The 24,601-nt window shown below is 38.4% G+C and overlaps 2 protein-coding genes across 3 annotated transcripts in view; both read left to right on the top strand.

The window, feature by feature from the left end:
- bod1l1 (biorientation of chromosomes in cell division 1-like 1) overlaps positions 1–6,591 on the top strand; it is a 35,932-nt gene extending 29,341 nt beyond the window's left edge. The window contains exons 23-27 of one of the 2 annotated variants that reach the window (XM_057849996.1): positions 583–647; positions 732–816; positions 892–1,018; positions 4,896–4,967; positions 5,066–6,591. In XM_057849996.1, the coding sequence (XP_057705979.1) occupies positions 583–647; positions 732–816; positions 892–1,018; positions 4,896–4,967; positions 5,066–5,189 (473 nt within the window). In that variant the 3' untranslated portion in view covers positions 5,190–6,591. The remainder of the gene's footprint in view (positions 1–582; positions 648–731; positions 817–891; positions 1,019–4,895; positions 4,968–5,065) is intronic. The other variant, XM_057849998.1, reaches the window with a different exon arrangement.
- A 10,616-nt stretch (positions 6,592–17,207) lies between these two features.
- nkx3-2 (NK3 homeobox 2) lies at positions 17,208–22,852 on the top strand. The gene is made up of 2 exons (XM_057850014.1): positions 17,208–17,790; positions 22,019–22,852. The coding sequence occupies exons 1-2, from the start codon at positions 17,433–17,435 to the stop codon at positions 22,441–22,443; spliced, it is 783 nt and encodes a 260-aa protein (XP_057705997.1). The 5' UTR covers positions 17,208–17,432; the 3' UTR covers positions 22,444–22,852.
- The last annotated feature ends 1,749 nt before the right edge of the window (positions 22,853–24,601 follow it).

Raw genomic sequence — 24,601 nt, 5'->3', positions numbered from 1 at the left:
AAACCCAACAGGTATTGTGCTTTGTCAGTAGATAAAACATTTGGTGCAACAGGAGAAGAGACTTTTGTGGTCTTGGTCCATGAAACAACCTTCTTAGGTTTGCTGTTCTATAATTGCCAGGCTATCAATAACCAAAAGGCCTCTCAATAACTTGTAAACATAACACTGTAAAATGCAAACATTTGCTAATTGCCATAGAAAGTTTTATACGTAACTCAGTGAAGGAAAAATACGGCCTCTAGAACAGTAACAAAACTTTGCATACTGGCAAAACAGGAGTGGAAACAAACGCACACATCCCAGTCCGACACAAAAAATATTATTAAAAGGACCGATAACATATATTGTTATTGGATTTATTGGGATGACGTCATAATTCCTATTATCGGTCCGTATCGGACCGATAATTATCGTGCGCCTCTAGTTTGAACTTTGAACATTAAATATTTGGTCTTTTGAAGTGTATTTAATTAAATATAGGTGTTTTTATTAGTTTAACATAACGTTCCAACTTCATTGGAATTGGGGCGGCACCTCATTTGTTCCATTCATGATGTCTAAATTGGTGAAACCTTCTCTCAGCTTCTCCATCAGCGAGCCCTTCCAAAGACAACGAGGATAGCGGCAGTGAGAGGAAAACTGAACGTGTACGGTGAAATCCTGTCGTTTGACTTGGTTATTTTCATATCAAATTCACGTCTAGAAAGAGGAAAATTGTTGGATGCTTTCAGGTTGACGAGCAGCAAAGTTCCACTCCCAAGAAGCCCGCTAGGAGGGGAAGACCGCCTAAGACTACAACGCCCTCTGACGGCTCAGGTATTTATTAGTTTTTCCCTCATGATTGGAATGAAAAGGAAGACATCATAATTTGCATCTATGGTCCACTGGCAGAGAAAAAAGACAAAACGGAAGCGGAGCAAAATGATGAGGATGACGACAGCGGAGAGAAAGAGGATGACGGCAAAGAAGCTATGGGCAGAGCGACAACGCGCTTGGCGTCTCGCCTGGAAGCCGAAAGGTCAGACCCTGGCACCGCTGCCCCTCGTAACAAAAATTACTCCAAGAATAAATAAATAAATAAGGCTTCCAACTATTTCGAATGAACATTGGCAGACAACCACACATTGAAGCATCTACAAAGACAACGCCAATAATACACACATAATACATACTCAGCAGCAAAGCAGTACAATATTTTCAATGAATTATACCCACCGGGACGCTTATTAGATTCGCTTATTAGGTCGATTATTAGATTCATTGAGGTTCGACTCGCGACGATTCGATTACGATTTATATACTGTATGTTCAAAAGCGATTTTCACTAATAACTTAATGACAGCCGCTGTTAGCAGAACAAAATTCAAGACACGTCTGCTGCCCGGACACCTTTAGGGATGCACAAGGTGAGGATGGCAGCAGCGGAAGTTACTGAGTGAGAGATTTACTCCTGTACAAAAGACTCGAAAATAAATTTGTGTATGAGACAGGCAAGCATTGGGTGGTCGCGCTTTGGGTCCTATTCTGTGCGCAAGTTATTTTTTAGAGCGAGAGGAGAAGAGAGATAGTTCACTGCTCCTTGCCTTTCAGTTGTCCAGCAGTAGTTTCAAGTCATGTTAATTGAAAAACGTCCTGAGTGTGTTGTTAAGTCCCGTGTGCGTCTATAAGAGGTGAGTACACGAACCCTCTTGTAGTGTTTAGCCTTTATTGTTGTTGTTTTTGAGATTTTAACAGTTAGCGCCGAGCGCTCAGCTAATTAGCGAATTCGCTAACATGTATTTTCATGTCCATTTGTGCGTTGTTTGTTGGTGTATGAAAGTTACGTGGTATGCAGAATGTGTAAAACCAGGATTAAGTGCAGTGGTAACTAGGGTTGTTCCGATCATGTTTTTTCGCTCCCGATCCGATCGCGATCGTTTTAGTTTGAGTATCTGCCGATCCCGATATTTCCCGATCCGATTGCTTTTTTTTTGCTCCCGATTCAATTCCAATCATTCCCGATAATTTTTCCCGATCATATACATTTTGGCAAGGCATTAAGAAAAGAATGAATAAAATTCAGACGAATATATACATTCAAAATACAGTACATAAGTACTGTATTTGTTTATTATGACAATAAATCCTCAAGATGGCATTTACATTATTAACATTCTTTCTGTGAGAGGGATCCACGGATAGAAAGACTTGTGACTTTGTATATTGTGACTAAATATTGCCATCTAGTGTATTTGTTGAGCTTTCAGTAAATGATACTTTGGCCATCCCAAATGCATGATGGGAAGTGGAACCATGACTGTGCGTCCTGCTAGCAATTGATATATCTTCTCTGCGTTGGGAAATAACTTAAGGTGTTAAGACAAAGATCAATTGCCACCTTGCTTCACCACATTGCTTCCCGTGATATTTCTATTCATATGGAGTGGGATTGCAAGGCTTTAGCCACTTAAAAAAAGGCTCCAAAGGCTGCCAAAATTCACTCTACTCATATTGTGCTGCCTTTTATCTCTCCATATAGGTAAAACGGCGTCATTGCAGATTGAGCGCGACAATGAGTGAGAGGGTCGTGCAGCGCACACATTAATTGCGTTAAATATTTTAACGTGACAATTTTTTAATTAATTAATTGCCGCCGATATCGGGATATTTTTGATAACATTACCTTAAGCCTAAACTAAAGACTCTGGATGAGTGTAACATATTATGTTTGTAACGTTAAATACAATTAGAAAACGATTTAATAAAAAAAAAAAATATATATATATATATATATATATATATATATATGTATTAAAAAAAAGGCATGGCCGATATGTTTGTGCCGATTCCGATACTTTGAAAATGACGTGATCGGACCCGATCGGGACATCTCTAGCGGTAACACTACAAACACGTGAAATAGTACAGAAATTTGTGAAAACAAAGTATATTGGTTAAAAGAAGTCTTCTAAAGGCACTTTGTTTTATTTTTTTCCAGAAAAATGTGGAATTCATTCTACCAGTGTAAATTTTATTGTGTTATTAAGAGAAGTAAGTACTGCCTTTGAAACAGCTAATGTTTTTGCACCTTCTTGTGAAAAAGAGCAGCTCAAGGTCAGTTTTGTGTTATATAGGCATGTTTCCATTCTTCCTGCTGAATCATTAGGTGATTGGAAATAAAACGTAATGAACATACATTTGTTTGGCTACTTTAATTAATGAATACTGGCAAATATACCTTCCTTAAAAGTATGAAGTAGCCACAAAGTAAGAAAAAAGAAATCCTGTAAGGTAAGGGGGAAAGATACATCGAAAATCATGATCATTGTTAATACCGTGAAGATAATCGTTCAATAAATGAATCGTACTACCCTTAATCGTAATTGAATCGAATCGTGGGGTCCCTTAACTCATTCACTCCCAGCCATTTTCACCGGAGCAAGGCCCTTCGCTCCCGGCCATTTTACTGGATTTTGACTGATTTTGCAAGGCCCACAAAAAATTCTGCTCTATTGCTGTATAAACATCGAACCCACCAAAAGAAAGATTAGACTCTCTTCTTTCAGCAGAAAAAAAAGTAAGTTCATATCTTTTTCCATTCTTTAGAAATCAGGATTAGAAAATAGTTTAGTTTGAGCAATTTTCCCATTTCTGATGAAAAAACGGAGAAAATGAGCTTTTTGTAAACGCAAAAATTTCAAACATAACTTTGACTTTAACACGGCTATTTTTTGCTTCAGTGACATCCCAAACATCTGAATAATGTTTTCCTTTTACAAAATAACATGAACAACCAGCCAAATAGAGCTTTTGATAGCAAAGTAACAATTTATTCACACTTACCTAACTGAGAGATGACGTTTGGTGGCTGCGACAGCGGTTAAACTTTTCCCTCATTGCCGACTGTCTCGTAAAGATGGATTTTTTTTGGTCTTTTTTTTTGTGGTGACCACTGTCTCGTTTGCCTGGGGAACTTATGTTCCTGGGGGGGAACTGGTTTGGCCGTGCGTGTTTCCGTGCAGGACACTCGAGCGTGCGGTGGACCTGAGCAGCAAGCTGTACTAAAGCTGTAATAAAGTTGTACTGTTTGAATTGGGTTGTGAGGTCTTAACAAATGCGCTACTGCCCTCCAGTGGCCAGTTTTATTGCTTTAAAATTGGTTTTAAGGCTTGTTTTTTGTTTGGGCGATAGATCGGAAGCTCTAGATGCTTCTTGTACAAAAAAACCCCGCAAAAGACGTATAAATACGTTTGTGGGACAGTTAAGCATTTAAAAATAGAACGTCTTTATACGTGTCTGGGAGCAAATGAGTTAAATGGCACACCCCTACCGGACGCCACGAACAGTATGTAAAAAATGTTGCCCGAGAGTTTAAGAGGACACTCGGTGTTAGAATTAGCCTATTGCGAATGCTATGCTAACGCTACGAGTTACATTTAGTGTGTGATGATCACTCAGCACAGACCTTTAAAGGCCAAAACAACATTGTACATTCTCTCTGGCCAAGATAACACAAATCTTACAGTGTGTGCAAGCTGGAGTGACTGGAGACGACACTGGTGATTTGGGGGAAGGGGGGCAGCACGTCACGAGTGACACAACCAGACACTGCTACGATGCAGCCTAACTACACATAAAATCTCATACATTTTGAACATGTGATGGAAATGTTGTACATTTTCGTCTTGTCTTGTTAGACAAAAATTGCCATTCGTCTCATTACGTTTTAGTCCCCCAGAACACGATGTTAGCCCTTTATCGTCTCGTCATCATCACGAAAAAGTGTTCGTTGACGATATATTTTCATTATCGACACCGTTGACGAAAACGACACTGATTCACAATCTATTGCCGTCATTGGCAGTGGAACATGATCAGCCCACAACCTCACATCTCCATTTTTTGTTAATTTCCAGAAATAAGCCAAGCAAACCATCCACGCGGGCAAGCCGACAGAGCGGCAAGGACGAGACTGCTACTGCCGCACGGTGAGTTAACTTTACTTCCAACATTTACATAAATGTCCTTGGTCCCCCTCATTTGTTAGTCTTGAATTTGTCATCTGTGTACACTTGGTCTACTGTAGTGGGATGAAGGGCCAGGTAACTGCCACCAAGGGGGGCCGAAAACTGGAGGCCAGTCCTCCTGCCGTGCGAACGCGAGGCGGACAGAAGACAGAGGAGCCCCCGGCCAAGCGAGCCAAACGCTGACATCTCACTTGCTATTGGACCAAAACATGCACATTTGAGGAGATTCACTGTGTTTAACAATCACTTGTGGTTCTGATCACACGCCACCATTCCATTTTGTTTTCGTGGGCAGGGGCCACGCAAAAACTTGACAGTATTTTAGCTTTGTTTTTGTAGTTAATTATTCATTCTGTGAATGACAAAATGTCTTTTAGGCTTACACTCTTGTATTTTTTTATATGTACTGTCTCGTATTTCTTTATGATAAACGCAAATGAAAATTTCTATGTCAGCTTCTTTGTTTTTGCACTCTTTATGGAGCTCTCACCGGCTGCCATCGCCGGCACTAGACGTCTAATCCATTTTGACTGTGATTTAAAATGGATTGGATAGAATGGCACTAAAACATGCGTATTCACTGCTAGTCCTTCCAGTTCTAATGTAATTTATGTCGATTGTTGTCAGCAGGCAATGAGTTGAATACGTAATTTTCACACTATAAGGCGCACCTGACTATAAGCTGCCACCCACCAAATTTGACACGAAAACTCCATTCATTCATAGATAAGCCGCACTGGACTATAAGGTGCAGCTGTCCTCATTGTATTACGGGATATTTACACCAAAAGACATCAATCGGTAACACTTTATTTGACAGCGGCATCATAAAACCAAATGAACCACCATCACTGCTTCTAGAACAGTGGTTTTTAACCTTGCTAAAGGTGCCAAACCCCAGTAGTTTCACATATGGATACACCGAATCCTTCGGAATTGGATAATAAAGCATTTTTTTTCTCAACTTCAAAACCGACATATCGAAGTTAGTAAGCCAATAATTTAGCAAATTCCCGTTTAAAATTTTTCTCATTTTGAAAGCATGTTGTATAAATGGGTCAAAATTTGAGACCACGCTGCCCATTAGTCTGATCTTTTCCCTCTTACCAAGTGCGAGTCAACCTTCCACTGAGCAAACCAGTTCCTTTTCCCGTCAAATCGAGGACTAGCAGTTAAAAGAAATGTAAATTGGGAGCAAACCGCTCCAAAATCTGGTCAAAAAAGCCACTTTGCCTAGATTTAATCAGCGTACGAACGTAGGGCTCTGCGTTTCTTTACCTTCGCCGAACCCCCTAGACTTATTCACCGAACCCCTGGGGTTCAATCGAGCCCAGGTTAAGAACCACTGTTCTAGAAGCTTCATTTGGCCATCACTGTTCTCTTGGAGGAGGCAGTCAACCTCTGCTGCCACCTGCTGTCAACACTTGTCGTCCAACATGCCTCTTAGCATGCATTGCAGCGCTACAGATGTACTGTAAATAACAAATCAAAATTCATGTTCTATGCTAATTATTTCTTCAGTTACTGTTCTAGTTGTTTCATTAATTTCTAGTTATGAAATTTGGTAACACTGTATTTTACAATGGTGCCATTAGTCTGTCATAAGACCATCATAATTATGACATGACACTTCCATGAGCATTAATAAATGCTTATGGCGGATGTCATTCAGTGTTATCCGGCAAATTATCCAACTTTTCAATGGATGTAAAAGATCCGAGCTGGACATAAATGGAGTTAGTGACATAATTTGCCGGATGACTCTTAATGGCATATGTCATAAGCATTCATTAATGCCCATGATAATGTCATATAATAATTATGACAGGTCTTATGGTAGTCTTATAACCCCACTGTCAAATAAAGTGTTACCTATTAACCCCCCCAAAAAAATCAACAAATAAGCTGCACTGGACTATAAGCCGCAGGATTCAAAATGAGGGGGAAAAAAGTAGCGGGTTATACAGTGCTGGCCAAAAGTATTGGCACCCCCGCAATTCTGTCACATAATTCTCAATTTCTCCCAGAAAATGATTGCAATTACAAATGCTGTGGTAGTAATATCATCATTTGTTTTGCTTGCAATGAAAAAACACAAAAGAGAATGAAAAAAATTAAATCATTATAATTTTACACAAAAATCCCAAAATGGGCCAGCCAAAAGTATTAGCACCCTCAGCCTAAGTAGCTACTTGGTAGCACCACCTTTAGATGAAATAACTGCGAACAACCGCTTCCTTTATCCATCAATGAGTTTCTTACAGTGCAAAGAAGAATTTTAGACAATTCTTCTTTGGCCAACTGCACCAGGTCTCTGAGATTTGAAGGTTGCCTTCTCCAAACTGCCGTTTTCAAATCTCTGCCCACGTGTTCTATGGGATTGAGGTCTGGACTCATTGCTGGCCACTTTAGAAGTCTTTAGTGCTTTCTCTCAAACCATTTTTAGTGCTTTTTGAAGTGTGTTTTGGGTCATTGTCCTGGTGGAAGACCAATGAACACTGAGGGAGACCCAGCTTTCTCACACTGGGCCCTACATTATGCTGCAAAATTTGTAGTCTTCAGACTTCATAATGCCATGCACACGGTCAAGCAGTCCAGTGCCAGAGGCAGCAAAGCAACCCCAAAACATCAGGGAACCTCCGTCATGTTTGACTGTGGGGACCGTGTTCTTTTCCGTGAAGACCTCGTTTTTTTTCCCTGTAAATTCGTATGTTGATGCATTTTCCCAAAAAGCTCTACATTTGTCTCATCTGACCAGAGAACATTCTTCCAAAACGTTTTTGACTTTCTCAGGTAAGTTTTGGCAAACTCCAGCCTGGCTTTATTATGTCTGGGTCAGAAGTGGTGTCTTCCTGGGTATCTTACCATAGAGTCTCTTTTCTTTCAGACGCCGACGGATAGTTCGGGTTGACACTGTTGTACCCTTGGACTGCAGGACAGCTTGAACTTGTTTGGATGCTAGTCGAGGTTCTTCATCCACCATCCGCACAATCTTTTGTTGAAATCTCTCGTCAATTTTTCTTTTCCGTCCACATCTAGGGAGGTTAGCCACGGTGTCATGGGCTTTACACTTATTGATTAGACTGCGCACGGTAGACACAAGAACATTCAGGTCTTTGGAGATGGACTTGTAGCCTTGAGATTGCCCATGCTTTTTCCCAATTTTGCTTCTAAAGTCCTCAGTTCTTTGGTCTTCTTTCTTTTCTCCTTGGTCAGTGTGGTACACAAAAGGACACAGGACAGAGGTTTAGTCAATGTTAATCCATTTTAACTGGCTGCAAGTGTGATTTAGTTATTGCCATCACCTGTTATGTGCCAAGGGTAAGTAACAGGTGCTGTTAATTACACAAATTACAGAAGCATCACATGATTTTTCAAAGGGTCCCTGTACTTTTGTCCGTCTCATTTTGGAGTTTTGTGTAAAATGATTTTTTTTTTCATTCTCTTTTGTGTTTTTCATTGCAAGCAAAATAAATGAATATATTACTACGAAAGCATTTGTAATTGCAATCATTTTCTGGGAGAAATTGAGCATTATCTGACAGAATTGCAGGGGTGCCAATACTTTTGGCCAGCAGTGTATATATTGTTGGCAGGCAGTGAGTTAAATACTATGAAATTGACAGAACATTTTTGAGTGCATAATATAAATATAGATAAATAATTTATTGTATTTTGAATATATATATATTTATATTTATATGTATAAACAAATCATGTTTAATAATAATAAAATGTGGATTTGGACATCACATTTTAGGTTATGCAAGCACTCTTGTAGTCCCTGACAAAAGTCTTGTTGCTTATCCATTTTGTAGAAACAATTGCTAACAACCTGACTTTTAATGATTCAATTGGTTTCAGAAATGGCTCATATGAAAGCTAAGACCCTCCCAAATGATGTTAAATGTACAAAAATATATTTGTTTCACTGAAAAAAGATTTATCATTTAATGAAGACAAAGGTCAAATTTTGGCAAGACAAAAAGAAAGTAGTGTGAAAATTGAACAAAAAATGTACTTCAAATACAAAAATATGTTGCATAACATAAGTGAATTAAGTAGTGGTGCTGTGAGATCCAAATTTAATATTTTGCATGACTTCCATGGGCTTGAAGGACTGCATGCGGTTCGGCAAGGATTCATACAATTTATTAATGAAGTCATCAGGAACATCAAAGAGAGCTGTCTTGCATGCCTCACAGAGTTCATCAACATTCTTGGGTTTCGTCTTCCATGCTTCCTCTTTCATCCTACCCCAGACATGCTCAATGATGTTCATGTCTGGTGAGTGGGCTGGCCAGTCCTGGAGGATCTTGATCTTTGCCTTGAGGAACTTTAAGGGTAGAGATTGAAGTATGCGATGGAGCACCATCCTACTGCAGAAATGGTCCCTTCTTATGGTTAGGAATGTAAGAGGCAGCTAAAATTTGTTGATATTTCAGACTATTTATGTTGCTTTCCACCCTGCAGATCTCTCGCACACCCCCATACTTTGCAAAAATTGACTCAATGGGCTTTACCAACCTGTAAACATCTGAACACTTTTCAACAGTTTTGTTTGGCACCAAAATGTTATTCCAAAACCTGTTGGGATTAAAATTATCCATTTCTTGTAAGAAAATATTGATTACAAATATAATAGAGGGACAATTCATGTCCATGTGTATGCAAGCGACAAGACTTTTGTCAGGAACTTGTATAGCATATGTTATTATTGTGGCCTACGTGTACCAAAATCTGATGTCCATGTATTTGGACACCAGGCTAGGTCTATATTGGGTTAGCCTAAAAATTTTTAAGTGCAAATGCCACATTTGAGTGGCACAGTGGGCTAGCGATCAACACTTCTGCTGCCCCAAGATTCTCAAGTTGCTACTGGAATTCCTGTGTGGAGTTGGCAATTCGATTGTTTATATTTTAGCACGAATTTAGTTTATATAAACTAAAATTTCCTCTAGTAGAAAAAGGCTTCCCCAACTATGAACCGCTCATAATAATGGAACTGCAAAAATTCCGCATGCATGCGCATGAGTTTTGAATGGCATGCAAATCACACTCCATGAAGCACTCTGCCTTGGGGGTGCTCCCCTATTTCATGTCGTGAGCAAAATTCTTTGGGATACAAGGGGGGATAGAGAAAAATCCCGGCTCACTTAAAAGGCTGCTTCCCTTCCCTTTTCTCCCACTTTCAAACCTTGAGTTTGATTGAGTGTGCCATCCAAATGGGGATGATGGGATATTTGGTGAGAATTTCTTTTTAGAGGGGGCGGCATTTATTGCAAATGAGTCTTGGCAGTGTGTCCCCCTGTCGCCCCTCTTTTACTCCATCTGAACGCAATTTGGCGGCAATTCTTCTAGAAGATGAGGGTGTGCTTATGAGAAGATGTAAAAAAGAAAAATGGGGGGTTAACAGGGGCATTACTGTGACGCTGCTTGGGCACATTTCTTTTAAAAACACAAGATTTAAGTTACAAGATGAGGCAAGTTAAGAAGAGAAAAATGGGCCGGGGTGCCGTTGGCCTAATGTGCCATTTAAGTTGATTTCCTCACTGTACGGCGGGCAGGCAGCTGTTATTATTATTACGGGATATTAAAGCATCATGTCTATGTAGCGAAGAGGAAAGAAAAAAAGAATCCACCACTATAAACCGTTTCCCGGCAGAGCCATTAAGTGCAAACATATCATCTTTCATGGATCTTTTTTTTTCCTCTTTTCTTTTTGGGGGGGAAGCAGTAGGTTTTAATCTTACCTGCAGAGGGAGCCATTTTATCTCCAGAAACGACCTTAACAGTTCATCAAGACACCATTTCAGCAAGAAATGGTGAGGATGCAGTAACTTTTACTAAAAAAGGATGGGAGTCTATTACCCAAGGGCGTAGGTTTCATATCAACATTAGTAGGGACGATGCAAAATGCAATGCATAATAAATCTTTATTGACTTATACTAACTTTTTTGATACACTGTTTGATTCAAACCTTTTTTTTTTCCCCAAAAAAACTTTCCAGAAACATTTGGAAAACTTCCAGAATATATGTCTGGGTTTTATTAGCAAATTTAAATTGTAATATTTGAACACAAATTATATTAACATACACAAGAAATACAAACTTGTTAATCGTCAATTAACTATCTACAAAGGGTAATTCTTAGTGCACCACATTTCTTAGTTTAATTAACGTTAACAGTAGAAAACATACAGGAGGATATTTCAACAGTTTCCTCCTCGAGTTTGAGAAATTCACACAGATTGCTCTGACGCAGGTCAGACTTTCAGTAGCAAAATTAGTGGTGTGTTCCCCACCTTCAAAACATTGACGTCTTTTACATGACTTACAGTGGCTGCTGCTGGCAGAAAAAAAGACTTCCAATATCCCTTGTCTTCAAAGGGGGCGGAGGAGGCGGCGTGTTGTATTTCTGTAGGGCTGTGAATGTATGTGTGTGTGTTTGTGCGGGGGGGTCAAGTCATCAGCTAATCAAATGTGCGTTTGAGGGAAAATAATGGACTGGCACCAAGGGTGTAGGTTTGGTCCCAACATTGGTAGGGACGATATAACAGCATAACATGCATGTACACTTTTTGCTGGTGACGGGACATTAATAAGACCAAACAGATTGGGTGAGTGGGGGTCACGGCCACATTTTTCACGAATAGGAACCTCATTAATTGATCGGCTAACCGATCATTGCAAAATAAATCTGTATTGAGTTATACCAGTGTTTCTCAATTATTTTCTGTTACACCCCTCATAGGAAGACACTTTGTGCTCATGCGCTGGTCCTCATGGGAAACGCATTCTCCAAAAATACTACCACTTTTGTCCACCAGCGTTGCTAAAATCAACCAAAACTGAAACGTTACCAAGTGTTGCTTTGAGACCACATAAACAAAATAAAAATGAAAATTGGGTAGAAGGGGGTAGACCTCGGTTCACTACATTTCTCATAGTTGAATTAATGTTAACAGCAGAAAACACATACAGGAGTGGAAAACACTTCTCTCTAAGCAGCTTGCTACTCGAGTTTTGCAGGTTAGCAAATTCACAAAGTTTAGTGTTATGCAAACTGTTATGCATGTTGTAGCAAAATTTCTGCAGCAAAATCAGTGGTGTGTTCCCCACCTCCATAACATTGACGTCTTTTTACATTACTTACAGTGGCTGCTGCTGGCTGAAAAAAAAAAAAACTTCTAATATCCCTCCTCTTTGAAGGGCGCGGATCAGGCGGCATGCTGGCAGCATGTTGTACTTTCGTCAGGTCAGTGCGTGTGTGTGTGTGTGTGTGTGTGTGGGGGGGGGGGGGGGGGGGGGGGTTCCAAGTCATCAGCCAATCAAACTTGAGTTTGGGGAGGAATGGTCCAGCACATTCAGCAAGTGAAAAAGGGGTAAATATAAATCTGAACATAATGAAAATAATTGACTTCATAACAGTTGGGTCAATTGTATCCTTACAACGTATGGGAAGGCAATCTAAATTACTTACATAATTGAACTCATTATAAAATGCAAACAAGGTTGCTTAAAAGTTGGTGGGGACAATTTGAGCATCCTGAAAAGTTGGTAGTGTTATGTCTCTACCGTCCCTATGCAAACCTATGCCCTTGACTGGCTCATTCAGCAAGTGAAAAGGGGTCAATGTAAGTCTGAACATAATGAAAGTACAGTACCGTAATTCACTTTAAAATGGTCGGGTCAATGCTATCTTTACAACACATGGGAAGACAGGGTTTGAGTTTGAGGGGGAAAAATGGACTAGCACATTCAGCAAGTGAAAAAGGGGTAAATATAAGTCTGAACATAATGAAAATAATTCACTTCATAATGGTAGGTCAATTGTATCCTTACAACACATGGGAAGACAATCTGAATGACCTATATAACTGAAGCTATTTTATAATGCAAATAAGGTTGCTTAAAAGTTGGTGGGGACACTGAGCATCCTGAAAAGTTGGTCGTGTTATGTCCCTACCGTACCCACGCAAACCTACGCCCTTGCTATTACCGTATGTCAAATGGCTTATTTTTCTTGTGTTTATTTAGGACAATAGACTATAAATGGCCAGGAAATTTCACTAAATCCTCGCTTCACAACGCATATGAATTTATAGTTCAATTGTGTCTTATTTTGTTTGTTAATCCCTACTGCAAGTACTGCATGTGTCATTTAAATGTATATATTTGAAACTTGCATCTTTCACGTAGATAACCTGCCAAACACGAATAAATGAATAATTTGGCAGTGATGATTTTAACCCTTTCATGGACAGTAGTGATTATAGTGGACCGCTATTCGAAAGTTGACACTTAAGCCCTTTAACAATTTATAAAGCAATGGACTATTTTTGGTCATTAAAAATATTAGCAATTATTACTGTTGTAAAATTATTAAGCATTATTGTATTTTTTTTAAAGTATTTTTATATGAATATAAATGATTTATAAATTAATATAATTTTAATAAAGGCTAAATTAAGGAAATTGAACGAAAACAAATACTCTCGTTACGGCTCAAGAAACGCTGTAAAGTGTATAGTTTCTCGGTATTTACCTCATTGCATGCTAGTTTACATAAATTGGCATGCCTAATCACATGCCAATTCATTTAAACTGGGAGGATTGCCCCGCGAATGATTATCTTTCTGTGACATTGACGTCACTAGAGGTCCAATCCAATGCATTCGCCCCTCTCAGTCAAAAAGGACCGCCATCAATGGCAGCCAATAAGTTAAATGAGTGCTCTGTCAAGGATAATTTTTTTTTTTTTAATCCTAAAAGGGTTAAATGTCTTGCAGCTGCGGCACAACATTTTTAGGGTATTATAATTTTCAATTCAGTTTTTTTAAAGTAACTATGAATCAAAATTTTCCAGGTTCATCTGCCGTGTACTTTTTCTCTATTGTTTGCAGATGAACAAATGGTACTGTCTTTTTGACTAACCGTTAGTATTTGTATACTATATATACATTTACATTCATAAAATAAGCTGAATTAACATTTTTTGTTCATTCAGCTAAAACGGTAACACTTGTATATACTATTTACACTAATTTGCTGACCCGAAAATAGGTCAAATCTTACTAATAATGACAGTTAATTAGAGGGATTGTAAAAAATAAAATAAATAAATTAAAAAAATATCTATAAAAATAGCAGCTTCAGTTCATCAGTTTGATGGAATTTTGATGACTCTTGTCTTTAATGTCGTTTTGCAAATCACAAAACCTGACATAAAAACAATTAACGATAAACACACATTTGGGTCACTTGCAAACTTCTGGTATTAATTTTCCTTTCACCTCAGCAGCATTTATGTCCCAAAACGAAAGGGTAAGTGCATTGCGTGCAGAATGACCAGATTGTTTACAGACCACTAAAAAAGTACGGACAAAGCAAGATAACTATAGTTTAATATATATATTTTTTTATCCTTTTTTTTGTTTTGATTAACATCTAAAATTCGATCTCCAAAGTGTTTTGACATTTAATTTACAATATTAAACGCTTCTGAAGTTCTTCGTCGTATGCATTTTAAGTGACATAAAAAAACAAGATTTCTAGCACATATAAACTCATTTCACGCGACACTTCCCAAATTAAAAATACGGATTAAAAAAAAAAAAAAAAATCAAATAAGAATAACCAATCAGCTATTTGTATTGTCCAATTCAATTTATTCATTTAAACATAACAGGCATAGTGAACTTGATTTGATCATCGTTTTTTCCTCATTGCATTCATTTATATTTGAAGATTAAATGTCTTTATTCACGCAATACGCCAAGCGATATAAGTCATTACAAAAAATAATTCGTTATAACGTGTTTGGTTTTTGTCTGTTATATCTTTTAAAAATAGCACCCTGCGATGGCGAATTGCACAATGTAAACTGCAAAGGTGAACGACTACATGAAAGGGAATTATGTGGAGAACAAAAAAAAAAAAAAAAAACGCTTATAAACACACACCACAGTGTCAAGTAAAACAAAATGAAAAAATATAGTTTTTATTGTAGAAAATTCCCAGAATGAACCTGTTTAGCTGTGTATTGAGCAAACCAGAGAGATGATGTTATTGTTGCATTAAGAACAAGATTAAAAGAAAAAAAAAAGGGAATTTAAGAGGAATGTATTGACTACTACACCTAGTTTAACAAAACAGCTAAAAACGTTCGATTTGGCAGTTTGTCAATCAAAAGAAATTTTAATACAGTGTGCATTAAATCCAAACCGTTTAGGTCAGGGGCGTCACTAGGTTTTAACAACAGGGGGGCTTAGCCCCCAGGAGATGACAAGGATGTAAGCTAACGTAGCGTACAAGCACAAAATTTCACATACAGCTACCAAAGACTGATAATTTATTCATTATTATTATTGTTGTTGTTGTCTCAGTCTATTTTTATACAGTAGAACAACAGGAAAAAATGGCTACAGTTGCAAGTTACTTGGTAGATCGAAGCATAAAAGAATGCCGTCTATTTTTAAGGGTGGCAAATTGGTCTATCACTCTTCTCTGCCTCCTACAGGTCAATAAAGGTGGTGGAGCGATTATTATTAGTGCATTATTATGACTATCCATTGATGATAATCATATGTGAATGAGCTCAGCTCCTGTACTTAACTATACATAAAGTGAGAAACACTGATACAGCTGATACTCCAGAAGGAAGTCACCCCAAAGATAGTGGTAAAAGAGTGCACACTTAACGCTATACAACCAGGACCTTCACGATAGATTAACTAGCTAGCAGCAGCTAAGTAGCAGTGTTATTTTAGAGCTGGGATGTAGACTTTAAACGTAAAACAACAAAGGTAAGACGTGCGCAGAGATCGTCTATCGTGTGGAAGCCAGGTTTTTATTTGTCAAACATGGAGCAATTGGTTTATTAATTACATGATACTTTCTGCTGTTAGTCGGGGACTGGAGGTAACTGTACTACCAGCAGTGATAAATACTCACATTCTTGGAAAACCTTCTTATGTCCATCCTTCATCCATCTATTCACCCTCTGCTCTATCCAGACCACGGTCAAAATCAGACAACTCCCCTTTCATTCAACCAAATTGTAGAATTAAGCATGCCCCTTCACATCCTCAGCAACGGTAATGACGTTGCATGTAAAGATGGGAAAAGTAATTGATTAGAATACTCACGAGTGAAAAAAAACACTGTTATACTCTTAAGCCGACCTGGTACTGACTCCGAGCAAGGTAACAGGAAAAATGCGTCGTGGATTTTCAGTGATGTGGGCGTTCTCTATATGAACAAGTGGAATGGATTGGATAATTACGCACTTAAGGGGCTCTTTACCTTAGCTATGAAGTGAGCGGAAACAGACAGATTTATGATCACATTTAATTTAATAATGATAGGTTATATGATTATTGATTTAAACTAATATTCTGAAAAATTCACAGTGAATGTGTTAGCATTTTAGTGTAATTTTTTTTTTTTTTTTTTTTAATAAAATAACACCAAATTATTTAGGGGGGCTGAAGCACTCCTAAAATATGCCTAACGACGCCACTGGTTTAGGTGTTTTAATTACATTTATAGCAGCCGGGTATCCACCATATTTTGATTAAGTATTGTGATTAGTTCGAAGATACTGAAAGCAGCGTGACGTCGTTTATGGTTTCCAATCCGGAAGTGGTTTGCCCTGCCTTGGCCCTCGACCAATAGGAGGCGGCGTTACGTCAGCGGTTTACTATACTGTCACTCACAGGTGATGCACGTCCACTCGTTCTTGGTGAAATTTAAGTCCACCTGTTGAAATGTATGAATATTCACCCAAAAAGGAAGATGTTTTTTTATGAGCACAAAATTTGTTAAACTTTTTTTTTTTTTTTTAATCTAGCCGAAGGTAGCAAAAGCCATTGACGAGGCAATGTTGTTGCTTTCAGGTACCGGATTGGAAAGTGGGAAGAATTTACTTGACTAAAATGTTTTTGAAACATCCTGACAAATATAAAGCAATATAGTAATATCAAATCGATAAATCGTGGGATGTTTATATTTTAGATGAAAAGCGGACTGTTGTAAATCTGTCCGAGTTCAGAGAACGCTGCGTGACGTTGATTAAGGTCGCCAATCCGGAAGTGGTTAGCACCGAGCTCTCGACCAATGGGAGGCAGCGCTGGGAAGCTGTCAGTCACAGGTAAGGCAGGGCCAAAAAAATGAAAAAGTTGTTTGAAAAGGGTCGGAGCTCGGAGCGAGCCCGCGCTGATGGCACAGCAATGCGGAGGGACAGCATCGCGCCCGCGGATATAGCAGCAACTTGTGCCCGCGGGGATGCGAGCGAGAAAGCGGCACTTAAGCGGACCTCAAAGTTCAGCCGCGGTGGCGCTCAAATGCTGATGATCTGACCCCACCGACCCGCTGACCCGCGCGACCACGCCACTTTCGTTTCAACTTTTTCAATCCGAACATGGCCGTTCGAGGCAACTCGCTCATGCCCTTCTCCATCCAGGCTATACTTAACAAGAAGGACGACGACAGGCACTTGCCCGATCTGGACGTGTGCTTCTCCAAGACGACGTGCTGGAAAATATTCGGGGACGTGCGCGCCGCCTCCGGGGAGCCGCCGGAAAAGAGCTACGACTCGGACTCGGGGCTCAGCGAGGACAACGACCCCAAGGCTGCGGGAGTCGTGCAGGGACTGCGGTCGGAGAAAGACGCCGGGGCCGCGTCTGATGTGCCGGACGAGAGTCCGCAGGAGGAGACAGACCACGAATCTGCAGCCGCGGACAACAGCAAGAGTGACAGCGAGCTCCAGAACGCTGCGGGTAAGGATGCGAGTCTATAGATGTCCCGAAACACACGCACACTCTCCCGTTTTAAGTGTATTTTATTCATCAAACATGTCTATTTGTAAGATAACATGACTTTGCGTGTGGAGTGCGGAGTTAAACAGCAAACAAATTAAATAGAAAGTTATGTTTTTTTTTTTTCACAATGACATGAGTGTGAAAATATTTGACCTCCAATAACAGATTTTACGCATGCACTGATGCACTGTATTAAATGCCATCTGGTATAAAGTAATTTTCACTATCGGTGCTCAAAAGCCGTTTTAATGAGTATTTGCGGCTTTCCTGCAGACATGCATTGATTCAACTTTGCAAGAATACTATTGAGTTGAGTTCTGAATTTATTCGTATTTATTGACAAAACATTTTAATAGATACGGAATCTTAGAATAAAGGTTTATTAGAAATTCAGGTATAGTATAAGCGAACCTTCACAGTCAAAGTGACAACTTAATTTACGGGCGAGAGCAGATTTCACGCATGAATGTCACTTGAGTGTTGTATTTCTCATTAGGGATCAGGGGTTCCATCCATTCAAAAATACCCATACCACTTGCATTATATTTTTTGAATCATTTTAGATTTTTCCCCTATAGCAATATACGTTAAAATATTTGTTATATTTTAATGACCATGAAGTGTAGCGTACAGGATGCGGCCTATAGCTGTTTTATTGGCCCTGCAATTAAGGATGCTTTATTACAAGCATTAAAAATAACAATAATTGTAATGATAATACTAATGAAATAAATAAAACTTATTTGATCTCTTTATGCACCCCTATGATCATCAGCAATAAAGTCATGCGCCAAAGGTTAAATTAAATATGGTTTCAAACGTTATTTTTCACAACCAATAGTCTGAAATAATAACATCCCAATGATACTTAACAATGTACAACTTGTGATGTATTTTCTATTATTAAAGAAATTATGGCATAAACAAGTGTTCTTGCAATATGCAACTTATAGCATATTTTTTTCGAAGAATAAAAAACGTTTACCGTCGTGTCCTCGTGAGCAATTCAGTGATGCTCACTGTATTTCTGATTGATTTAAAATCTGCATGATAATGAATTTGTTGAAAAACTGCCTTTATTCAAAACAAAACAACAAAAACAAATACATTTCAAAGTGAACGGCGGTGCATGTTAGGTTACTATTTAAAAGTTGGCGAATCCAGGGGACCAGCGGGGGTACTGGTGGGGGGTTATGATCTATTTCCCACTTCATGTTTTTTCCTCCCCTATAGTTTATGTAACATGCATATTTCGACAACAAGAACTTAGGTTCAAATTTCAGTCTGACCAACAACTTTGGCAAACCCTGATAAACATGAAATACTGGATGTTTTAAATAAGGGAATTATTTGATCTAATTGAGCTTTTTGGTCATGGAAAAGTGGCATATAGACCTCACAAGCTGCCATATTACTTCACTGCTGATGGAGGAACACAAACGTTTCACATGTATGTGCAAAAAAGTGTGGACATTGTGTTATTTAAATTCTACAATTTTTAAGTCTGTATAATTTAACACTCAATTAATGGTTATATATTTTGCAAGCATCCTTGCAAGGCCAACGTGATGCATTGTTGTTCCAGTGATAGGTTGGCACCAGCATGCTATGCAAAAAAAAAAAAAAAAAATATATATATATATATATATATATATATATATATATATATATATATATATATATATATTATCACCTGAAAGTTACTCAATAATGCTCTTGACAGGATCTAAAGCGTTTTGCACCTATAGTTGTGGGAGATTGCGCGTAAAAGTCTATCATAAATTGCACCTAAATATATACTGTAATTTGTTGAAAACAAAAAGATAATAAGCAAATGTTATTGAATTTAAAAAGTGAAATTAAAATGAATTGTACTTGATTTTTTTGGGGGGGTACCACTGTATAGCACAGGTGTCAAAGTCAAGGCTCCGTCGCCAGATCTGACCAGGCACATTATTTTGGTGGCCCACTAATGCAAATAAAGTGTCTCCAATTCATGCTTTTGAGTTTTTGGAGATGCAAGGCATTATAATACTTAGTTTTTTTTTCTTTGAATATAGTAGCTAAATCTGTGTAGTGGCAGTGACGTCAAATCACTTGATAACGAGCAGCAGTCTTGACTTTGACATTTGGATGCTGCCAGCCCCTTTCAGTTAAAATGGATTTGACATCTAGTGCCGCCAATGGCAGTGAAACATGCTTTTCCATTATCAATCCTCCCAGTGCAAATGAACTGGACGTCTATCATAGTCAGTGCCTTTTTCTCCCAAATAAGGTTTGTCAAAATAAATATCATCATCACATTTTTACCCTCAAACTTCTTTGCCTTAGTTAAATCAGGTTCAGGAGGCTAACAAACTATGCAAGACTTGGAGAGAGGCCAATAAATAGTTTGGTGTTGCATTATCCTAACTCTTTAAACCATGAATATTTGAACACAAACGGTGGCGCAACTCGTGTAGACGGGTAGTATAACTACTTACAATCACATATTTTTGATCTTCAAGTATGAGACGTAATAGTTCACGGAGGAGTTACGACTGTCTCTATAGTTTTCCTGTACTATACTGTCACCAGCCGGCATCAGCGCACACACTAGAACAGTGGTTCTTAACCTGGTCAAAGGTACTGAACCCCATGAGTTTCACACGTGCATTAATCGAACCCTTTGGAATGAGATGGTTTTTTTTTTTCATTAAAAATCGATATATCTAAGCTAGCAAGCTAGAACCTAAGTGAATTTCAATTCAAATTGCTTCTCATTTAGAAGGCATGTTTGTGAACAGGCCAAAATGTATGTTTTTTATCTTTATTCTTGCAACATCATCAGACCACTAAACCAAGACTGGCCATGTCTAATTTTTCATTCAATTTTGGATGAATATATCTTATATTGTTCAACATTAAACCGGCTTGGTTGCATTAAACTTGACCGTGCAGTTTCTGTCATGTTTACATCTTAAATGAAATCAAATTTAATTAAACACTCTCCCCAAAATAATGGCCAAATTTATACACAAAGTCATTATGTTTAAAGCAAAAACAAAAAAACGAAAAAACATGAATCTTCTCACAAATCCAATAAACAGTATTAATTTACAACAAATAATTCTGCCTTTTGATTAGCTTTTTACATGGGAAAATAAAATTAAACTTCATTCATTTCACAGTTTCCATTTTTATTTTCATATCGAGATTCTCATATTATCGCATCCTTTCCTCACATACTATTTTCATGGCGTAAAATGTGATGCTAATCTTTTTTTTTTATGTCAATGCAGTGAACGCCTCCCGTAGGTCTGTTATACTTCCTCATACCAAGTGAGAGTCAACCTTCCACTGAGCAAACCAGTTTCTCATCCCATCAGAGAGAGGACTACCAGTTGAAAAATTGGAATAAAGCCTGTAAATTGGGGACTAAACAATCCAAAAACTGGTTTAAAACTCCACTATGCCTAGATTTAGTCAGCGTTCAAAAATAGGGCCCTGCGTGTCTTAATCTTCACCGAACCCCTTAGACTGACTCATCGGACCCCTGGGGTTCGACGGAACCCAGGTTAAGAACTACTGCACTAGAAGGAGCGACGATTTCCGCGGAATTGACGCAAAATAATGCAATTCAATTTAATTCTTCATGCTAATTTTTTTAATGTAACTGTTAATTTTAAACAGCATAATTTTTTCGAGTGTAACTTTCTTATGAAAACACACATAAAAATGTTCTTTGGTGGTTGGAGAGGTCCATTAAAACTGAAACGGATGAATGACATTTTCATTCATTTCAATGGGGAAAATTATATTGAATTAAAATAGACATACGTCTTATATAGAGTGTTTTCTTTAGGTTAAGAGCGTCCTATCGCATTACTGCACACGACACGAGTTCCCATTTCTTCTGATTTTCAATTCAATTAGTTGTTTACTCGAATTTATCCTATGTCGTGATAAGATCACAGTACTGCACAACACTGTAAAATGGAAAACAACAACAACAGCAACAACTATATACTAAAATAAAAATATCTGAATTATTTGTCTTTACATTGTAATCTTTTATTTTACTCTTGTCATCAGAGGTTAAAAATATGGGTTTTCAAATGATACCAGCATAAAGTATCAACGTATATTGTATGTGTCGGCTGCAGCGATTCGTTGCTAATGTGTCCGCCTGTATTCCTCGTGACAGACTCGAGTTGCACTGCAGACGAGAAGTGCTCCGAGCAGCCCAAGCAGAGAAAGAAGCGCTCCCGGGCGGCCTTCTCCCACGCGCAGGTCTTTGAGCTGGAGCGCCGCTTCAACCACCAGCGGTATCTGTCCGGGCCCGAGCGCGCCGACCTGGCCGCCTCCCTCAAGCTGACAGAGACTCAGGTTAAGATCTGGTTCCAGAACCGGCGCTACAAGACCAAGCGTCGGCAGATGGCCGCCGACCTGATGGCGTCCACGCCGGCCGCCAAGAAGGTGGCGGTCAAGGTGCTGGTGCGCGACGATCAGAGACAGTACGGCCCGGGCGAGGTGCTGCGGCCCCCGCTGCTCTCCCTGCAGCCTTCCTATTATTACCCTTACGCGTACTGCCTCCCCGCGTGGACACTCTCGTGCACGGGAAACCCATGAAAAACACAACGGACTCTATTTATTTGAGGACTTTTTTCTGTCTCTTTTTTTCCTTTTTGAGGGGGAGACACGGAACTTTAACTTCCTTTTTTTCCCAAACCAAAGTGGATGTCAATGACAGGACCTATAATTGGACATTTATTGCTTTATATTTACATCCTACCTCTGCAGTGAATGTCAGTTGTTTTCGTTGTTGTTTTTTTCGTTTTCATTAAATTGCAGGCTGTGTGTTTAGTCCCCCCCCCCCTTTCCCCTCCCTTTCCGCTCTGTTTGCAAAGGTAAGAGATATTTAAGCACTTTTTTCTTGGAAGCATTTAAATAGAAGAAAGAAATCCTGGCAGCAAAAATTCCTCTTTATAATGTAACGTGTGCTTTTTCTTTTTTTGGATGGTACAAAAATATTAAAACATATCAGGCTTTACTATCATTTGGTTGCAGTTTTGTTTCGAGAATGTTTCACACGATAAAGAACAACTGTCATAGAAAAAAATACAGAAAACTTCTATAGTTAAAATAGTTAAAATATATTATAACATATTTGGGATTATGCAGACAACAGTGATTTTTGTTTTTTCCTTTCTTCACGTGGCTGCAAATAAACTATAGGTTGAGAATAGATGAAAGAAAAAACAACAACAACAATACCAGTCCACATTACATGTAACCCCATGAGGATATAATGATTTTTTTTTTGAAAAATTGTGTCATATTTGATTCGAAATTACCAGTCCACATTACATGTAACCCCTTAAGGATATAATGAACTTTTTTAAAAATGGTGTCATATTTGATTCAAAATTGAATGAATTGATATTCAAAGTACATTTGCCTCACTTTGGCGCAGGCAGCGTGACGTGGATTCTCCTCGTGGCAGTGTGATTGTGCCTTTGAATGGTTGTCTCTGTGTGTGCCCTTCGACTGACTGGCGACCAGTGAGGGTGTCCTCTCGCCCGAAATCAGCTGAGATGGGCTCCAGCACCCTACAACTCTGACAAGCATAAGGGGTGTTGAAAATTAATGTCTGGATATTCTTGGTTCTTTATGCACCATTTGAAGTGTTAATACGATGATCAGAGCATAACATTGTTAACAACCAAATACACACTGCTATTATCATGCAGAGTCTGTAACCAATATACAAGTTCATACATTTCTCTATATGTAAGATAAAACAACGTCAACTGTCACAAGGAAGGTCTTTATAAAATTATAATGGGCCCTTTCGCATTCTTTCAATTAAAAAAAAATCCATTATTCACAAACCATAGAATTAAGGTATTTGTTGACAAAAAAATATTGTCTATAATGTCTGAACAATTGTTGAATGGCAGCATGTGCATGAACTTTGCAAACGTGATTTTTTATGCACTAAAAACGCCCTTCATCCCAAAATGAATCAATAATGCATAAAAAGGTTTGTTTTTCTTTGATGCACGTTGTTTAATAACTACTGAACAAAGCGAATGTGCGCATATACTAATAGGGCATGTGTCTAAATTAAGAAAATATGAATCAAAATATCTAAATAAAACTACTTAAATAAATGACATAATAAAGGTAAGGAAACAAAGTCTGAAAATAACCTCTTTGGACCCCCTCTTGATGATATTTGAGAAGATTCTACCTTTATGACCTTGTTGAAACATCCTGCCAAGCAGATATCATCCTGAATCATCAAACAAATATAGGACAACAAATACACACACAGGCCAGTTTGTCAGGTTATCTTTTGCCTACATGGTGTGCAAATGACAGCTGTTGTTTTTATTTCAACATTAATAATATTTCAGATAATTGAATTTTAAATAACACAAAAGATGTTTGAATTTTATCACTGATTTTTAATCAGCCTACAAGGAACACAAGACTTTTTTCTGACTGACTCTGACGCCTGAGTGTTCCAAATGCATATATTTTCCCTTAGCTTTTATCCTGATTGGAGGAGAAATGTGCGTCCTTGTTGCATTGTTCAATTTTGTCATGTCTTTCTGCATTGCAGCAACCGATATGATAAGGCCAACATGACGCATAGTGCAGTTGAATTTCTACACTCTGATTAGGTCCTATATAATTCATTTGCAAACAGGAAATAAAATAAGAGTGTCCGTAAAGTTTGGGCATTGTCGTTTCAATGCTGTCAATGTACAGCATTAATATA

Source organism: Corythoichthys intestinalis, chromosome 11, assembly GCF_030265065.1.
Source record: "Corythoichthys intestinalis isolate RoL2023-P3 chromosome 11, ASM3026506v1, whole genome shotgun sequence".
NCBI classification, from domain to species: Eukaryota; Metazoa; Chordata; class Actinopteri; order Syngnathiformes; family Syngnathidae; genus Corythoichthys; species Corythoichthys intestinalis.
Note: the sequence above shows the minus strand (reverse complement) of the source record. Positions and strands in the feature narration are given on the sequence as shown.